At 40.8% G+C, this 19,705-nt stretch overlaps 2 protein-coding genes across 6 annotated transcripts in view; one reads left to right on the top strand and one right to left on the bottom strand.

Moving 5' to 3' along the window:
• Window positions 1–19,705, top strand: part of PAICS (phosphoribosylaminoimidazole carboxylase and phosphoribosylaminoimidazolesuccinocarboxamide synthase) — a 62,176-nt gene that overhangs the window by 2,719 nt on the left and 39,752 nt on the right. Inside the window, exons 2-7 of one of the 5 annotated variants that reach the window (XM_045017688.1) lie at window positions 2,601–2,687; window positions 7,884–8,264; window positions 10,487–10,576; window positions 10,774–10,869; window positions 17,759–17,845; window positions 19,305–19,376. In XM_045017688.1, coding sequence (XP_044873623.1) covers window positions 2,601–2,687; window positions 7,884–8,264; window positions 10,487–10,576; window positions 10,774–10,869; window positions 17,759–17,845; window positions 19,305–19,376 — 813 coding nt within the window. Of the gene's footprint in view, window positions 1–2,600; window positions 2,688–7,784; window positions 8,265–10,486; window positions 10,577–10,773; window positions 10,870–17,758; window positions 17,846–19,304; window positions 19,377–19,705 lie in introns of all 5 variants that reach the window. The other 4 variants (XM_045017687.1, XM_045017685.1, XM_045017689.1 and 1 more) reach the window with 4 other exon arrangements.
• Window positions 1–19,705, bottom strand: part of PPAT (phosphoribosyl pyrophosphate amidotransferase) — a 55,317-nt gene that overhangs the window by 21,144 nt on the left and 14,468 nt on the right. The window lies entirely within an intron of this gene.

Genomic DNA, 19,705 nt, shown 5'->3' with positions numbered 1-19,705 from the left:
AAATACACAAGTCAGGAAAGTCACATGATAATGCATTATGGGTCCAATCCTACTCTAGTAAAGTCAGTGGGGAAATTCCCATTGAAGTGACAACTCTCAATAAGAATGTTTTTAACTGAATTTTTAAATCTATTTTCTGACACAGCATCTTTTAAAATGTATGTCTTAGCTATTTCATTATTTCTCATAAAAGAAAATATTTCATAAGAGATTTTCTGCTCTTCTGCTGATGTTTTGGAGAGTAGGATTAAAATTCAAAATGATCTGGAAAATTGGAAAAATGGTCTGAAGTAAATAAGAAGTTCAATAAGGACAAATGCAAAAGTAGTCCACTTAAGAAGGAACAATCAATTGCACATATATAAAATGGGAAATGACTGCCTAGGAAGGAGTACTGCGGAAAGGGAGCTGGGGGGTGTAGTGGATCACAAGTTAAATATGAGTCAACAGTGTAACACTGTTGCACGCGCGCACACACGCGCACACACACACCCTCACACCCCCAAATGGTATTTGTATCAGCAGGAGTGCTGTAAGCAAAACACAAAAAATTCTTCTATTCTACTCCAGGCTAATAAGGCCTCAACTGGAGTATTGTGTCCAGTTCTTGGCAACACATTTCAGGAAAGATGGTGACAAACTAGAAGGAGTCCAGAGGAGAGCAACAAAAGTGATTAAAGGTCTAGAAAACATAACCGATGAGGAAAGATTGAAAAAAAAAATGGTGTTAATTTAGTCTGGAGGGAAAAAAAACGACCGAGGGAGGACATAACAGTTTTCGAGTACAGTAAACCTCAGTTATGAACACCAGAGTTACAAACTGAGTGATCAACCACACACCTCCTTTGGAACCAGAAGTACACAATCAGGCAGCAGCAGATACACACAAAAAGCAAATACAGTACAGTTCTGTGTTAAACGTAAACTACTAATAAAAATAAAGGGAAAGTTTAAAAAAGATTTGACAAGGCAAGAAAAACAAAACAAGCACAGAAACAGTTAACTGAAGACGGTTAAAAGCAGCATTTATCTTCTACATATAAATTTTCAAAACTGTATTAAGTCAATATTCAGTTGTAAACTTTGGGAAGAACCACCTTCACATTTTGTTCAGACTAGACATGCAGTACAACAATACACTACCTGTCCCACAGATATCCGTAACTCAAATTGTTCAGCAGTAACAAAAAAATGTATTGTAAATGTTATTCAACACTAAATAAAACATACCATGTTTATAGGATGTTTGGAAATGCTGAAACGGATGATGTCCATTCCAACTAGGTAGGTCACACAAATCCATCTACTCTCCCAAATCTAATCAAAATTATTCTTCAGATTCAGAACTTCACTTAAGCATGCATGCTTTATACACCTGTCTGGTGTTTGCTACAATAACTGTCTCAGAACTCATGGAGGGACACCATACCAAAGGTTTGAGTCCAATCAAGTAAATGTCTATTCTGGTCCAACCTTATTAAATTCAGTTTTTCCCTCATCACATTTAAAAACTATTCTTGCAATAATTCTAGCTGTTTTATTGTTGTATGAACTTGCTTTAGATAATATGGATCCATCTGGAAATTGTGGATATTTGGGGGTTTTGCTTGTTTTTTATTTTAAATGACAGGCTGGTACAGGGGTGGGCAAACTACAGCCTGGGGGGCCACATTCAGCCCTCCAGATGTTTTAAGCCGGCCCTCGAGCTCCTGCCAGGAAGCGGGATCCAGTTAGCCTTCGGTATAATGCCTCTGATTTTCACTGTTTCAAACTCTGAATCCAACCCTCATCACCTCCCCACCGGGGAGCAAGGTCCGGGGCTTGCCCCCCGCCCACCCCGCTCCTATGCATAGGGGCAGCCAGGGGGCTCTGCATGCTGCCCCCTCTGCAGGTTCCATTGGCTGGGAACCACATCCAATGGGAGCTCCAGGGGTGGCACCTGCGGACGGGGCAGCATGCAGAGCTGCCTGGCCACACATCCGCATAGGAGCCAGAAGGGGAACATGCTGCTGCTTCTGGGAGCTGCTTGAGGTAAGCGCCACCTGGAGCCTGCATCCCTGACCACTTCCCATGCCCCAACCCCCTCCCCTAGCCCTGATCCCCCTCCCGCCCTCCGAACTCCTCAGTCCCAGTCCTAGTCACACCCCAGGGCCTGCACCCCCAGCCAGAGCCCTCACCTCCTCCTGCACCCCAACTCCCAAATTTCATGAGCATTCGTGGCCTGCCATATAATTTCCATACCCAGATATGGCCCTCGGGCCAAAAAGTTTGCCCCACCCCTGGGCTAGTAGTATGTATATTCTGAAAAATAGGCTAGCCCATCCAAACAGGAGCAAAAAGGCACATATGAGCCAAAAGAGGTAAATCAGCTCTCTTCTTTACATGTACTTTAAAATTTGTTTCTAATGCAGTAAAATACATTAAAAAGTTTACTAACACATATATCCCATTATGATTAGTTACTTCCTGCCTACATTTCTATGCTTGTAAGTGAATTAATTTGCCACTGTGAATTGACTGCAGTTTACACATTGTAATATCGTCTAGATAGATTTATTCCATATCTGTTTATAAGAAAATTCTTTCCCTACCCCCTTCAGGTGAAATATCAGTTGCATTAGAAGAGGATGAGGATGTCCCAGAGGATCCATTACTTTTTATTTCACATGTCAGACCAATTGAACTAGGTACAGTATGATGGTGCGGGGAGAAAAGCAAAACACTGCTATTAGATTTATTTCTCATTGAATCTTAGAAAAACTAAAAGGAGTAAAATAATTGTGTCTCGCTAGGAACAGCTTCCATTAGCCTCAGTACATCAGCAGTCGGTTTCTGATTAAGGTAACTTTACAACAGACACAGTATTGCTCTTTCCACCTTCTAGTTTTAAATTTCAGCAGCCTCATGAACAACTGGATGTTAACCACTATAGGTGGCAGATGACCACTGCATGACCAATTTGTTGACTACATGATCAGCTTTCACCCTCAAAAACCATTCCCTGCAACAGTTAATCAGATTAACTCAGTTTATCTTAAGCATATTTTATTACATACTAATTGAGGACCTATCATATGATAGCATGTGAGGCGTGTGTCATCTGTGGAATTTCCACCGTCATGCAATTTCTGCACAATCTGGCAAACCTATGAGTAAATGGGCTGAGCGCAGAGGAGATCTGCAGGGATTTAACAAAATAAAATCCTGTGACCTAGGCTGTAGACTACCAGATGAACAACTCAAGACCCCAACAGCATCCACAGCAGTTGGATTCCAATTTCATGCAAGGGTTTGGCAAGCAAATCCACAGGCCCAACAATGACCCAACAACTCAGCTGGGAACTGCTTAGCTGCAACAATGCCTTTACTAAGGTTACTTATGTTCAACAGAGGCACAAGCAATGTAAAACATTTGCTTCCCCACCAAGAAGTCCTCATGACCAGTTAGTTGGTGACTGGCAGGACTGACCGATCTGAAAACCCAAATATATATTTCCCCCCCCACAGACTATGAGCTTTTGACTGGAATGTGAGGCATGTCTACACTCATTAAGTAGGAAACTTTTTCCAACTGAAAGCCAGATGAATAGAAATTTTATTAAAGAGATGTGAAGGTTTATTACATTAGTTGCATCAAGGAAGTTGTCCTCCAACTGGATCTGGGACTTTAGAGCCCTTTTACATGGCACAAAAGGGGGGGAGAATTTCACTCCTGATATATCTATAGCTTTGCTTACAATTCACACTCGGCTCAATAATTAAGGGGATAGACGATCTAAATGAATATTATTCTTTAGTACTTCTGTGCCATCCGTCCTATTGTACAGATGGGAAAACAGAGGCACAGAGCTTAACACTAAGTCCTGGAAGAAAATCTAATTCTTTTTTAAAAACCTAGGCCAAGATTCATTCCAGGGACTGCACTGGCAGAAGCTAGCACACATCTTGCCAGAGGGGAGTTGCAATGATACAATACATCTGAGACTTCCCCTTCAGCAGGGGCTGGCAGACACACATCACTGTTGCAACCTCTCTCTGTGAGGCTCCTATGAAGCCCTTGCTGGAAACTAAAGATGACTCCCCAGTAGAATACAGTCATCCTTCTCAGGGCAGAATTCCCTCATGGGCATCGTGACCCTCAGGCAGGGCCAGATTAACCTTTTGTGGGCCTGGTACCAAACATATTTGTGGAACCCCATGGGGAATAATTGTAAGAGACAGGAGTAGAGGGTCAGTCCACAGAGTAAGGAAGGGGCCAGGCACAGCTGGGCAGGGCAGGAGTAGAAGGTGGTCTCTGGAGTGAGGCAGGGGCCAGAAGCAAGCACAGCATGGTGTGGATGGTAGGGGAGGCATACAGGAACCCACCCCAGGGCAGCACAGAGCTGGTATCTACCTCACTCTGCCAGGACCAGGCCATTGGAAGCTGGTCTCAGTGGTTTGAGCACTGGCCTGCTAAACCCAGGCTTGTGACTTCCATCCTTGAGGGGGCCATTTAGAGATCTGGGGCAAAAAATCTGTCTGGGGATTGGTCCTGCTTTGAGCAGGGGGTTGGACTAGATGACCTCCTGAGGTCCCTTCCAACCCCGATAGTCTATGATTCTATGAAAAAAGATTTAATTAATTACTCTGGTGGCCATATGTCCTCTCTTCAGCTGAGCTACAGCTCCTCCAGGCAGCAGCAGCTACTCTTCCCACCCTCCTGGTGGGCAGGCTGATTGTGGTTGCTTCTGTAACTGGACTTTTAGTGTCTGGTCAACTGCTAGGTCCACTTTTTGACCGGACTTTCTGGGCAAAAACTGGACCCCTGGCAACAGGAATGCTGGAACGGGGTGGGGGAGAAAAGGGGGAGAAAGAGGTGTTTGTGGCCCCTTGACTGTTTTCCTGCCTTAATGGTGAGCAATTGGGGGGGGGGAAAGAGGAGGAGAAGAGAGGAGCAAACGCCAGGCAGGGCCTCCAGGGAAGAGGCTGAGTGGGGGGTAGGCCCATGAAGAGAAGTGCAAAGCAGAGGGCAGGCCTTGGTCCGGGCACTGGTGCCCCTCCCGCCCCCCCACACACTTCTAAGGAGCTTCCAATGCTCCTGCCTGACAACCATAATGGGGCCCTTCTGTGTGGGGGCCTGGTGCAATGACACCACTGTAAACCTAGCATTACCCTCAGGAGGGCATATTGCTACTATGTGCACCTCCATGCAATAGCAGAGTAGGTATAAGCCCTATCGTTTATTGGTGCCCATCATTACAGAACCTGGGCACCTCCCAAAAGAAAAAACAGTGACTTCACTCTTCATTCTCTAGATTTGTTTTTAAATTCCTGCATACAGTAGAGTGGAAGGGTACTATTGTGAGAAAGTTTAGGCAAAGCTTTAGCTCTGAAAACTGAGGTATTTAGTCTTTCATTTATCAGTGCATAAGGCTTAGGCTCAAATCACAGTGTATGCTTTGTGAATTACTGTGCTACCAAAACCACCCCGTTGACAAGATTTTTAGAGCTGGTTGGGAATTTCTGAAACTTTTTCCATAAAAAAATGCTAATTTTTCAAAACCGTAACTTCTTGTGAGAAAGGGTCAGTTTTGACAATTTTTTATTTTAAAAGTTTTTCAAAAAGGTTTCAGACTTGTTGAAATGGGATGCTTTGACATTTTCTAAATGAAAAATTCTGGAGTAATGTTCAATCCACCTACCCACTGAGACCCAATCCAGAACAATTTCAAGTCATGCAAATCTTGAAGTCTAGCTTATATGCAGTCTGATTTACCCATAGAAATGTTGGCCAGATGCAGAAGCTAAACAATCACCCCAAACTGACATGCTCCTTAGTCGTGAGTTGTGGAATGTGCAGAGTTAATGGAAGACCTTCCTCATTCTGCACCTTGGGCCCTTTTCTTCCTTTCTCTCTCTAGCCTCAATGGTTGGCTCTTAGATAGCAAAATGATAGCCACTTAAAAATATCTAAGATACAAATAGAAAACAGTTGCTGCCAAGACAACCCCAATAATTCTGAGCTGCAACCACTTCAAGCTTCTTTGGTGTTCACTAAAAGGGAACTGGATAAATTCCTGGTGGTTAAGTCCATAAATGACTATTAGCCTCTGTTTGTCAGCGGATGGAGATGGATGGCAGGAGAGAGATCACTTGATCATTGCCCGTTAGGTTCACTCCCTCTGGGGCACCTGGCATTGGCCACTATCGGTAGACAGGATACTGGGCTAGATGGATCTTTGGTCTGACCCGGTACGGCCGTTCTTATGTGATCCAGTGTGATTATTCCTGTAGTGCTCAACTTAACTGCAGAAGAAACAATCCTATGCTCCTTTAAGGCAAATGTAGAAAGACTAGTTGGTAAGTCACCTGGGAGTAGCCTCCCCACCTGTAGTGTATCAATGGGCCAGCAGTTGCAGAGGTTCCTAGACTCTGACTTGTGACTTAAAATTAAAAAGGGGGGGAAATGCTATTTATTAGTAAAGCTTCCTTATGAGCAGAATGGCTTATAGAAATTTATGCACAATGACTATTCCCTCTAGACCAAGTTTATCACCAAATAGGTGATAATATTCACATAAGTATCTGTCACTGAATCAGACTATGCTAGCAAAGGTCATTTTTGCCACCATACAGAACTTAATGACTGAAGTACCCAACTACCACAGCATGGTTTACCATTTGCAAAGGGATGGTTGTGAAGGCAAGAGTCACATAAACACACTGATTGCAAAATGTATGCCAACTACTCTGCACTTCCATACTTGCACTTCTCTGTAAGTACTGAAATCACTAAGAAAACAAAAAAAGGAAAATAATGAATTTTCTAAATCTACAACAACATTAGAAAGACCTAATCCTATTTCATTGTTTCACATGGAGTACAAAATAAAATAGTTTTGTAAACTGATTTAATCAGAAAACTGAAGTCCTAATTGAATTTACTACTACTGTCTAAAATAAAACAATTTTTAAAAAACATTTATTAAGAGAACATATTTTTGCTACAATTTCCTAATGTGCTTTCTCCCCCCAATTTCCCCAAAAATTTAAAACTAGTGGTTGCTAGTACAAAAAGTACAATTTTGTACCAAAGTACAATTTGAAAAATTTCAAATGAAGGCAATAAATTATCTAAACCACTTATAAAATAAAAATATTTTTACTAATATACACAGTAAGTTCTCTAATTTGGTCACATAGTCTTTTATATTGTACTGTATTGAGGAAAAATTGGCTCCTAGTCCTACCTCTTCCATTGAGTTCTTGTGATTTTAGGCAAATAATGTGTGCCTCGGTTTCTCCCAACAGGGTTGTTTTGCAAGGATTAAGCCTTTGACTCTACTAATCTTTACACACACTTAATTTTGTGCACCTGGGCAAACCCAAAGGAATTACATTGCATAAAGCTAAGCAGATGTATAAATGTTAGCGAGAATGAGGCCTAGTTTATTAGCGTTTTTACAGCCCTTTCAGATCATGATGAAAATGTAAAGCACTACATCATAAAGTACTAGTAACAGCAAATATGTCACCCCAAAAGTATTTAACTTAGATTAATTTTTTTGGAGGTGAAGGGCAGCAAAAAAAAAAAAAATCCTTCTCTCAAGTTAGTGCATTTTGGTTTAATTATATTACTGTCTTTACAAGACAGAAGATACAGTTTTATCAGATACCTTGATTTTATTTCTATATTTGCTCCAATGTTGTGAATAAAAAAGTGAAGAAAAAAAAAGAATAAAATATTTTCCTTCACTCTCATTCTCTCTGCCCTCCTCTACCCTACCCCACCCCACCTCATGCAGGTAACCCATACCTGTGTCTCTCCCCCACCCCACCTGATGTAGGTAACCCAACATCAATATTAGAGACATCCAAAAATCCACCTTTTATTCCAACAGTAGCAAACGAAGGAGGAAAACACTGGACTGTCAATGAAGTCAGAGCTCTAATACATATATGGTCAGACAAAAACATCCAGCAACAACTTGAAATGACAGTGAGAAATAAAAGAATATTTGAACAGGTTGCTGCTAGGCTTCAAAAATTCGGAATTGAAAGGGACTGGAAGCAGTGCAGAACAAAGTATAAAAACTTAAAACATGAGTACAAAAGCATAAAAAATGCCCAAGACTCAGGGAATACAAGTAAAAGTATGAAATTTTTTAATGAACTGGATGCCATTCTGGGACACAACACTGGAGAGCAATCAAGCAAATCAGATAATGAAGAAGGTGAAAGGCCTACAGAATGGATAGAAGCTAAAACAGAAAAGGACTCCTTAGGTAAGAACTTCGCTATAAAAACATTTACAATTATTAGTTTCCCAGCACTGATGTGTCATTTAAAAAAAATACATAGCATTTAAACGTTTAAAAAAAATAAGTGCTGAAGGAAGCATGGCAGTTTATCTTACTATGTATTGTAACTTTTCATACAAGCTAATTACCTCCTATATAAAAGGGATTGAGAAACTAAGGGCTTGGCTACACTTGCAGATGTGCAGCGCTGGGAGTTACAGCTGTGTTTGTACAGCTGTGTAGGGAAAGCGCTGGTGTGTGGCCACACACAGCTACCAGCGATGCAGTGTGGCCACATTTGCAGCGCTGTTGGGAGTGGTGCATTATGGGCAGCTATCCCAGCATTCAAGTGGCAGCAACGTGCTTTTCAAAAGAGGGGGGTGGGGTGGAGTGTGACAGGGAGCGGGGGGGAGAGAGAGGGGGGGGATTTTTGGAGCCGACACTGTGTCAGCTCCCTGCCTTGCAAAATCTGAAAATTTCCTCTTCCCCTCATTTACTCTTAACTGCAAATAGCCTGCAGACCAGATAAGCAGCTGCTCCAACGGACTTCCTTTCGCCCCCTACCCCCACCCCCCACTGTTTCTCTCCTCAAGCAAACACTCATCCCCCTGCCTGCCTCATTCACAGCAAGGTAGTGGGTTATCTCAATTGATTGTTCACAGTCAGTTACAGATTGATCACAGCAAACAAGAGTTGTGTTTTTTAGATAAGCAGCTCCCGGAGCCCCGAGTTCACAACAAAACAAAGAGAGGCATCATAACAAAGCAAAGAGAGTAATTTAGTTAAAAGCATTCTGGGATATCTCCTAATACCCTGGAGGCCAATAACAGCGCTGGTGTGTGGCCACACTTGACGAGCAGCGCTGCATCACCAGCACTGCACTCGTTATACCCCAAGCAGACCAGGTGTACAGCCAGCGCTGCAGCCAGGGAGTTGCAGCGCTGGATGTGCCTTGCAGGTGTGGACAGTTACTAAGTTGCAGCGCTGTAAAGCCTCCACCAGCGCTGCAACTCTCCACTGTAGCCAAGTCCTTAAATGCATAAAGGCAAGGGAGAAAAGAGTGTTTTCAAAGGGTATTTGAAAAGTGGTAGAGAAGTTAGGAGTTGTATATAATTACACACACAGCAGAGGAGTCTGTTCTTGCACCAATGTGGGTATGTCTAAACTGCAATTAAACACCCATGGCTAACTCATGCCAGCTGAACTCAGGCTTGTGGGGCTCAGGCTAAGGGGCTGTTTAATTACAATGTAGATATTCAGACTCAGGCTAGCACCTGGGGAACGTTTACACTGCAGTTAAACAGCCCTGCAGCCCAAGCTCAAGTCAGCTGGCATCGGCCACCAATGGGTTTTTAATTGAAGTGTAGACATACCCTGAAAGACAAAGACCAGTCCATGATCTAGTTCAGAGGTTCTCAACATACCACTGGGATTACATAGATGTATTCCAGTGGGTATAGCAACTCATTTAGATATCTGACTATTTTAACAACAGGCTACATAAAAGGCAGTACAAACTAAAATTTTCCATACAGATGACTACTTGTTTATACTAATCTAAATACACCATACATTGAAATGCAAGTACAATATTTATATTCCAATTTATTTTATTATACAGCAAAAATGAGAAAGTAAGCAATTTTTCAGTAATAGTGTGCAGTGACAATTTTGTATTTATGTCTGATTTCATAAGCAAGTTGTTTTTAGTTGAGGTGAAACTCTGGGGTACGCAAGGCAAATCAGACTCTTGAAAGGGGTACAGTAGTCTGGAAACGTTGAGAGCCACTGATCTAGTTAACAATGCCACCCCTCTCAAATTTTGAATGCACTTCTTCCTTTGGTCCAAAAGAGTCTAAATCTGTCGACCTTTAGGACAAATTGCAATATTTGTCTAGTCTTCCAAGCTTTGTGAAAGAGGAAGAATTGTGAAGTTTGTGAGTGGAATGGTGGTAGGATCTGTGTTTATTTTCTCTTTGGTCATTGTTGGCTAATAATATTGAGTGAAATTGCTGCATCTGTAATTCACGGGATTTGTTGTTGTTGTTGTTAGTATTCGTCAAAGGTACCTACAAGCCTGTTTTAGGCCCTTTTTCATTTTGATTTTTAACAAAATTAAATAATCTGTAAAAAGGTAAAGTAAAACTTACATTTTGCAATAATTCTGTAGTTATGGGTTGCCCTAATTCAATACATTATTTACCCAGGAATACCTGGAGACGCAGGTGAAGAGGACTCTGTTAGTAATATGTCAGAAGATCTACAGGTCACACATATAGAGAAAGTTTCTGACACAGGTAAATAAAAGTTCCTATTTTACATAAAATCCTTAATTTAGTAAGCCAATTCATATCTAAAAACCACTGGAGAGATATTCTGAAACACTAGTTGGACAACATAAAGGCCTACAAATCCTAAGTAGAAGAGAATGCCAGCACCTTATGTAGTGACATCTATGCTTTTCATTAATTCAGTGTGCATTATACATTTATAGTGCTCCCTGACAAATTCAATGAAGACAAGTCTGTAAGCAATCTTTTAGAAGAACTAGGTGCCACACATATAAAGGAAGAAGAGGATATTGGTTTAGGTGAGTCAAATGGAATTTACCATTATTTCTTTTTGTTTTACATAAACCCTCTCAGTCCAAGATTCGGAATTATTATATGCTATGGTATAACAAAGTATGGTATTTTGATTAACATTCATGTAAAATTAGAGAAAAGAGGTCAAAATCTCAAAAACAGAAAATACACCATAAGCTTCTTACAGTACTCTATACTCACATATTCTTTGCAAAGATTCAGGACTAAATACTGTCTGGCAGAGGGGAAGGGGAAGCTTAACACCTAACTGGAAAGATGTGGGAATGCCTTTTTATTGCCTTGAATATTTCCAGGAAAGGAAACTCCATGACCTCCTTTGGCAGCCTTAAGCACAGTATTCAGCCTCTAAGCAGAGTATTCTCAAAAAGTTTTAAATGTCAAATTTAAATTTGACAGATGAGGTTTCTGTAACCACTACTTCAGAGAATCTGGCAGCTTCACATGTACCAAGAGGGAAAGATGAGACAAGTTAATCAGATGCTCTATCACTTATCACAAGAAGTAATCTCATGTCTACTGGACAGCATTGCTCTTGCCCATCTATCAGTGACAGAACTACACTCTATTAATTTAAACTCACTAAAATTCTGCCTGTGTAATAAAAGCACATAATTACACCCTTTACAGATCCCCATGACAAACAGCATGCTCAGATTCTAAGGGAAGGAAAAACAGGCAGTCATGTCATTTCCCATAAAAATCTAATTTGAGAGAGAGAAAAAAATAGTTCTTGTGGATCAGAGTTAAGGCTATTTGTAAAATGTGTAAAGTTGCTGATGTTATGTTATCTGAATGTACGAACCCAAAGGATAAAGGAATTATAGGTAGAGCTGGTAGTGCCACATATAATTAAGATATACTTCCCATTATGAGACCCTGTTTTCAGTTGCATAAAACTTTGCCAACTTTAACCTTTTGGGCTGAAATTTTCCATGCCAAGTAACCATTGTATCATGATGCACGTGCACGTGCACACACACACACCCCCCGACTTAATTAAGGTTGCAAAAACAATCTTAATTCTGGCATTTCTTAATTTTTCAGTGCTTGACTTCACTACATTTAAAAAAAAAGATTGTAGTTTGTTTTATGTAACGTGTATATAGGTTACCTTAGTCATTGCCATTTTAAAATATATTTTTAAAAACTATATATTCTTGTAACAGTTTGTAAGAAGGAATAGTAGTTTTCTCCAGTGATTAGTCCTTAAACAAAATGAAATTTTGTAGTTTGGCAGAACTGTGATTGAGTGAGCACTGACATTTCAAAAACTACTGTTTTCAAGTGTAACTCTGCTAAAACCACCTCTTGAATGACACTTTGCACAGTTTCTTATTCCAGAAAATAATTCTATCCTGCACTTCCCCAGTTCAAATAAGAAAGAGTTTAAATCATAGAATCATAGAACTTAAGATCAGAAGGGACCATTATGATCATCTAGTCTGACCTCCCGCAAAATGCAGGCCACAAAAGCTGACCCACCCACTCTTGAAATAATTCTCTCCCTTGACTCAGCTGCTGAAGTCCCCAAATCCTGGTTTAAAGACTTCAAGTAGCAGGTAATCCTCCAGCAAGCGACCCCTGCCCCATGCTGCGGAGGAAGGCGAAAAACCTCCAGGGCCACTGCCAATCTACCCTGGAGGAAAATTCCTTCCCCACCCCAAATATGGCGATCAGCTGACCCCCCGAGCATGCGGGCAAGACTCTCCAGCCAGACACTCAGGAAAAAGACTTTCAATATCCCAACATTGACTCTCGGTACTAATTACCAGTGGCAGCACGTTATTGACCTATTGACTAAATAGTGTTATCCTATCAAACCATTCCCTCCATAAACTTATCAAGCTTAATCTTAAAGCCAGAGAGGTCCTTCACCCCCACTGTTTCCCTCGGTAGGCTGTTGAATTTCACTCCCCTGATGGTTAGAAACCTTCGTCTAATTTCAAGCCTAAACTTCCCGACTGCCAATTTATATCCATTTGTTCTCGTGTCCACATTAGTACTGAGCTGAAATAATTCCTCTCCCTCCCTGGTATTTATCCCTCTGATATATTTAAAGAGAGCAATCATATCTCCTCTCAACCTTCTTTTGGTTAAGGAAAACAAACCGAGCTCCTCAAGTCTCTTTTCATACGACAGGCTTTCCATTCCTCGGATCATTCTAGTGGCCCTTCTTTGTACCCGTTCCAATTTGAATTCATCCTTCTTAAACATGGGAGACCAAAACTGCACACAGTACTCCAAATGAGGTCTCACCAACGCCTTGTATAACGGGACTCTATTTAATCATTCTAAATACAGAAGATAATACCACTCAGATTTTTATGGTTACTTTGCTAATGAAATGGGGTGGGAAAAAGAAGAATGATTGACACTACAAAAGTCCTCCATGATATTATGTTTGCAGTAATACCTTTTGATATTTTCAAAATGAACGTATAGTGAGAAACTGATGGTTGAAGCTCCTTGTATAGTCCAGTACTTCATAGATTCCTATGGTGATGAATAAGATTAAGACTTTGTCACTGTTATTTTTAGTAAAAGTCACAGACAGCTTGAGGGCGATAAATAAAAATCCACAGAATCCCGTGACCTCTCTCTGACTTTTACTAAAAATAATGGGGGAAAGGGGGCTGACAGGAGAGGACTGAAGCCAGAGCCCTGCTGCAATGAGGAGTCCAGCACATGCAGCGGCTGAGAGCTCTGCAGCTCATGAGCTTCAGTCCCACCACCCCAGGGTGGATGTGGAAAATGTCATAGAGGTCTCTGAAAGTCACGGAATCCGTGACATAAATCTTATCCTTACTGATGAACAATGAATGAGGTGAACACAGAGGCCTCCTCAGCTAGTATAAGTTGTCCCAGCAATATTAAAATCAATAGATCTAGGAGAATTTTCACCAGCTGAGAATCTGCCACTGGTCCTTTACAAATACTCCATTTTCAGCAGATCATTACCAAAAGATTGTGTGCATCAGATAGGCATGTGGTTATTGGACAGACTCAGATGTTGCAGTTTAAAAAAAAAATTACATTTGCAAAGAAGGTTAATATTGCATTTTATATTCACAAAAATATGGAAATTCAGTTAACCTTCCATCAGATAGGAAGATGCCCAGATGTAACTAATTATTACATACTCACACCCCTTTTGAAGTCTGATGTATACCTGAATTTTCTAGATATGAATCTGAGCCATAAGCTTAGAAGTGAGTAATATCTCACTTTGTTGTAAGAGGAAAATGAAATAGTGTTAGTCAAAATCCTGGTCTAACTGCCTCAGTGCCCATTTCAGCATTACTACAAATTAGTTGAGGGTTCTCAATTTATCTCCCCACCCCCCGCCCAAAAAGTACAGTCTCTAAATAGTGCCTACTTTTAGAAGTACCAGCCCACACATCTCTCTACTTGTAGGAATTCCTCTAAAATTACAGTTGCTACTTAATCATCTTTTTCTAATAATGTCTCTATTTCACCGTTGCATTCCAGTAGCTATCTCAATGGATTTGCCAGCAGAGGGTGCCAAAGTAAGGCATTTATTACAAAAAAGTCTTAATTTTTGGCAATAAAAGCCTAAGACAGCAGTTCTCAACCCTCTGGGGCTCAGGACCCATTAGTAAATGGGTATGGCCTGTTGTAACCCAGAAAATAGTCTTGAGGTGGAAACCCTGGAGTGGTTTCGGTCAACCTCTGACACCCCCCGGGGGTGAGGGGTTGGGTCCTGCCTGGCACTTACTGCACAGTGGCAGCTCCTGTGCTGTGGGGCTGGCTGGCCTTGGCTCCCCACTCCAGCCACTGCAACTTCTGGGGTTGCAGCGCCACTCAGGTTTGGCCTTACTCCCATGACTGGACTAAATTTGAGAGAGTGGAGTTGTGACCTAGCTCACAGAGCCTACCCTGGCTCCCATCATCATAACAGCTGGGCTAAAGCTGAGTGGCACTACGAGCTACCACACAACCCTTTGAAACATTCTGGTGACCACTTTTGGGTCCTGACCCAAAGGTTGAGAAACCATGTCTAGGACAGTCTAAATCCATTATTAAGTTTTGCTTACTCTGCTACTGGGCATGAATTAGTCATATCTTTCATGAATCCATATCAAACACTAAATATTTATTTTGAGTTGTTTTTTTTAAGACAATTTTTAGGCAGGTTCATTCTAGAAATGTATTCAAAGGGGCCGATTACTTCTACTCATGCAAAGGGTGAAACTGAGTTCACTCGGAAGCAAAAACTAGTCTATTTGTGTGCGCGCGCACACACTCCCCCCAAATTTTGCATAGACCCATCTATCAAGGCCATGGATGAGGTCCTTACAATATTAAGTGCTTGGTTTAATTTTATTTCTCTTAGTCTTGTTCTATGAAAGATCAGTAAAAAAAAAGAAAAGCAGCTTCCAAAGACACCTATCTTCCTAACATGCTTTAACAAAAAAACAAAAAAAACCCACAACACTGATCTATGCAAGTTATCTAGGTTCAAACAAATGTAGCAGTATGAAGAGATATTACTTCTTTGTAGTTCATCTTTCCTAGGGATTCCCCCACCCGTCTGATTTTACTGTAAGGCATGTCCAAGCAGATCTGTAGGTAGTCTTGCTGAGATAAGTTCCCACGCCATGACTTTAAAAACACTGTGCTTAAAGTTAGGTGTTTAAGTCCATACGTCTCAGACACCCAAATAAATGGCCTCTTTAGAATGGCTGCTGCTGGGTGCTCAGGACTTTTGGCGAGACAGGTGACAGATACAGATTTCGGATCCTAACATAGTGCATTTCAGCAAAGGGGAGTTGGCAGAGTACTGGATGTTTTCTGTTTCAGTCACTTAGATAGTCAAATAATGCATATATCCACAGAATCTCAGCGCTATGTACACAGAGCCACAGATTTGCCCAGCACTTTGCAGAGAAAATAAAGCTGCAAGGAATTTACAAGCTTGGTAATCTAGGAATAAAGAGAGTTTCCTCAGGACTTACCCTGCAGCAATGTGCTCTAGTTTCAACATCTTCAGGTTCTTAGGCAGCCAATTTGTGCTACAGATGACAAACATGAGACTGAAATTTATGGGGGGGAGGGGAGGGAAGACTCCTAATTCCGGCCCACAAACCAAAGAAGATGGGATGCAGAGAGATGGTCTGTGAAGGGATAGAGAAGATGACTAGAGAAGCTGCTACTACACTGCTCTAATCCCCAATGAACACAGCAAAGTGTCTTGCTGCATACCAAGCCAGTCATGCATAAAGTAGAGATTGAATGTGGCTATTGGCAAATGCTCAGAACTTGGTTTGACTAACCAGTGCTGAGGGAGCCAAGGCATATTAGAACTAAGGTAAAAGACTGTGCTTGATATTTGCTCTGTGTAGATGGGGTCTTAAAGTCTATGGCTACACTGCAGTTGAGAGAGACACTCCCAGCCCGGGTAGATAGACTTGCTAGCGTGCGGGGAAGGGGGGGGAAAAAAAAGTGGGGGGGGAAGAGGGGGTTGACACTATGGCTTGGGCAATAACTCAGACTTTCAAGCCTACCTGACCCCATAGGTTTGAGCTCGGTTGGCTAACCAGAGCTGCAACATCCAACCTGCTATATTTGTCTCCCCAGGCTGAGAGGCTCCCTTCCAACAGCAGTGCAGACATACCCAGAGTGCCCTTTGCTAAACTTTTAGCAGTAATTTCCAAAAAGAGCTGAAACGGTTTAGATTCTTGGTTCACAGGAAATGAGCATTATGATGTTAATGTTGTACAGAAGGCTAAAGCAAAGCAACAATTGACAAAAGCAAAACAAGTCCACACTGATTTTTTAGTACATTTTTAATAACTTATTAAAGCTACAGATCACATTTTGTTGATTAATCTTTAATGGCAGTGTTCCCCAATGGACTAGAAGCCAGCCACTGACCCTTTGTACAGCCTCGCACTTTTACCCTCTCTATATCAGTTTCTCCAGCTGCATAATAAGGATATGAATAAATTCTTGCCTCATTTGCCAGTCACAAAGGGAGTGCCACCAAATGGAGGAGAACCAATTAAATGGGAGACAAACACTCCTTCCCACCCAGAGAAAAAGCATAGAAGCATGTCAGCAGTAGCCAGTAGAGAAAAAGGCAAGTCATGGTAGCACAATGTAAACAAATGGCACATTTTTAGAATGTGTCTTGTTTGTGGATTGTGAGTGTAGCATTCTCCTCTACTGTCAGTCTTCCATTGCAGATACACTGTGAACATGGCATCACAATGCACCACCACTAAGAAGGTAGACTATGCATTTCTTGCCCTTTTTCAGTCTAATTCAATGCCCACTGAAATCAGTCCATGGAAGTCACTGTACCAGATCCTTTACCAGAATCACTATATTGCCACCCTATAAAATGCACACATGCATTGTCAGTTCATTATTATTTTATTTGTGTTACTGTAGTAACTCTACTGTAGTACCTAGCGTGCTGCCCAGGCTGAGAGGCTCCCTTCCAACAGCAGTTCCTGTCATGTAATATCTAGAGGCCCCAAATGAGATCAGGGTCCCATTGGCACTGTACAAACACATAATAAGAAACAGTTGCTCCCCCAAAGAGCTTACCATCTAAAAAATTCATTGATGGCAATTCCATTCCCACACTTAAACTGACCAATTAGAAATCACATGATATTTATTCTAACTAGAAGAATTTTTTTAAGGATATCCCAGGTTTGTTTCAAAGTATTGCCATCAGATTTTTTAGCCAAACAGTCCAAGAGAACAAAACATTTACGTGAATTAACAATGAGAGTTATTACTCTAACAGCATGAATTTGCTATTACAGAAGCTCTGGTGTGAGAGTGGTTATGTTTAAAACATAAATTAAGACAGTGAATTAATAATTATGTGAATTTATACAGAAATCCCTGAAGATAAAGAGGGCTTCATTAATTTCTCCCCAGAAGACTTGGATTCTACACATATAAAGAAAGAGACAATTGACATAGGTAAGTTACGAGTTTTCCATAATGATCTTGGAAGTATATCCCATTTTAGTGGAGAAATATACTGTTCTGTGAAGTCAAGTTAACATTCTTAAAGGGTTCAGTAGCACAAATACAGTTCTTGTAATATTTAGTCCTGCCTCGGCGCAGGGGACTGGACTAGATGATCTAGCAAGATCCCTTCCAGTCCTACATTTCTAGGATTTCTACAACAACCAGAACTACATCAAAGCAATTCTATGAAGGTGACATTGTATGGGGGAGACTAAACTATATTGAGACCAGAGCAAAACAACATCCATCTAGGTTCAGAGACACAACCAGGTCACATGAATGCAGCAAGAACTTTTCATGTAGAATGATACTATGAATAAGATATCATGTGAATACTTTCATTTGCATACTATGCAAATCAATTGGTTTTCTGTTCCTGTCATGTAATATCCATTCCAGAATATGAATCACTTAAAGACAGCAGTGCACAAATAGGTTAAAAATACAACATGGTTAAGAGGAACGAGCCTGGGACTAGGAGTTAGAGATGGGATTAGAATGCAGGAATTCCTATCCGACTCACTGGGTTGCCTTGGACACGTCACTTAAAAGCTTAAGGATCACCATACGAATCAGACCTGTGGTCCTCTGGTTCAGGATCATATCTTCAACAGTAGCTAGTACTACATTTCAGAGGAAAGTGCAAAGATTCCCATAAAAGACAATTATGGAATAATTTGCTAAATTATTGTAATGAGACAATTAATGGTTGGTTTATGGCATGAAATATAATTTCTGAATCTCATAATGGTTAACATATTTATCCTTCCAACACCCCTCTGAGAAGTAAAATTACTTCTATTTTATAGGAAACGTACTGAGGTACAGAGAGACTAAATGACTTGCCCAAGGGCACACAGGAAGTGTGTGGTGGAGCAGGAAACAGGGGGATCTGGGCTTCCCATTACCAGGCTAGTGCCCTAACCACTAGACCACCTCTAGCTAATAATTAGAATTGTACAGGTTAAAATGTAAAGGTCACAATCATGAGATGGCTGCTTCATCAAGTCAGTGGCTCTGCCACTTCTGTCCATTTTATAAACCAAACACAACAGAGTTCCTGTGCTAAGTAACTTGTAATGTGTATAATATATAGTTGTTATACAGAATGAGAAGTGAGGCATAAAACAGCTACAATACAGTCTATATTTACATCACATTTGTATTTGCTTGGCAATATTTTGAATTGCCAAGTACTGGGGAGATCCATTGGATAAATAAAACCGGTCTTAGCTTAATTCTGATTATTTTTTCGAAAGGCGAGATACAACTGTCTCAACCAGTTTGCCTAAGTGTTAAATGTTACTACAATCTTTTTAATTAAAGTTATTATGGATCTGCAAAGGTGGGGAGAATATATGCAATTCACATATCAACAGATTTAACATAAAACTGCATTTTTTTCTAGATGATGATTCTATAAGCACTACTTCAGAGGATATATCTGGCCCATCAGTAGTGAAACAGATAACTGGGACAGGTAAGTGTCCAGTTATCAGTTTAAAAAAAAAAAAAAAAGGGTAATTTCAATCACAGTAGCCCAAGGCAATCTGATCTCTACTGTGGATTCCAGCTGACATTGTTTATTACCTACTTCAATTCAGCTGTGGATAAAATTGAATTGTCAGAGAGAGACATAGTAAACTTTTAGCTACCAAAACACTTGTCTTGATTGTACACGGAGGTAAAATGTGTACATTCATCTTGGAAACCATTGCTCCCATTTTAAGGTTTTAATTAGATCAACTATTGTTCTATCAGTACAGTCTCAAGTTAATTGAAGTGAAATCATCTAATCTACACTCGAGG

The sequence above is a fragment of the Mauremys mutica genome, chromosome 5, assembly GCF_020497125.1.
Source record: "Mauremys mutica isolate MM-2020 ecotype Southern chromosome 5, ASM2049712v1, whole genome shotgun sequence".
Taxonomy (NCBI): domain Eukaryota; kingdom Metazoa; phylum Chordata; order Testudines; family Geoemydidae; genus Mauremys; species Mauremys mutica.
This window is presented reverse-complemented; position numbering and strand designations above follow the sequence as displayed.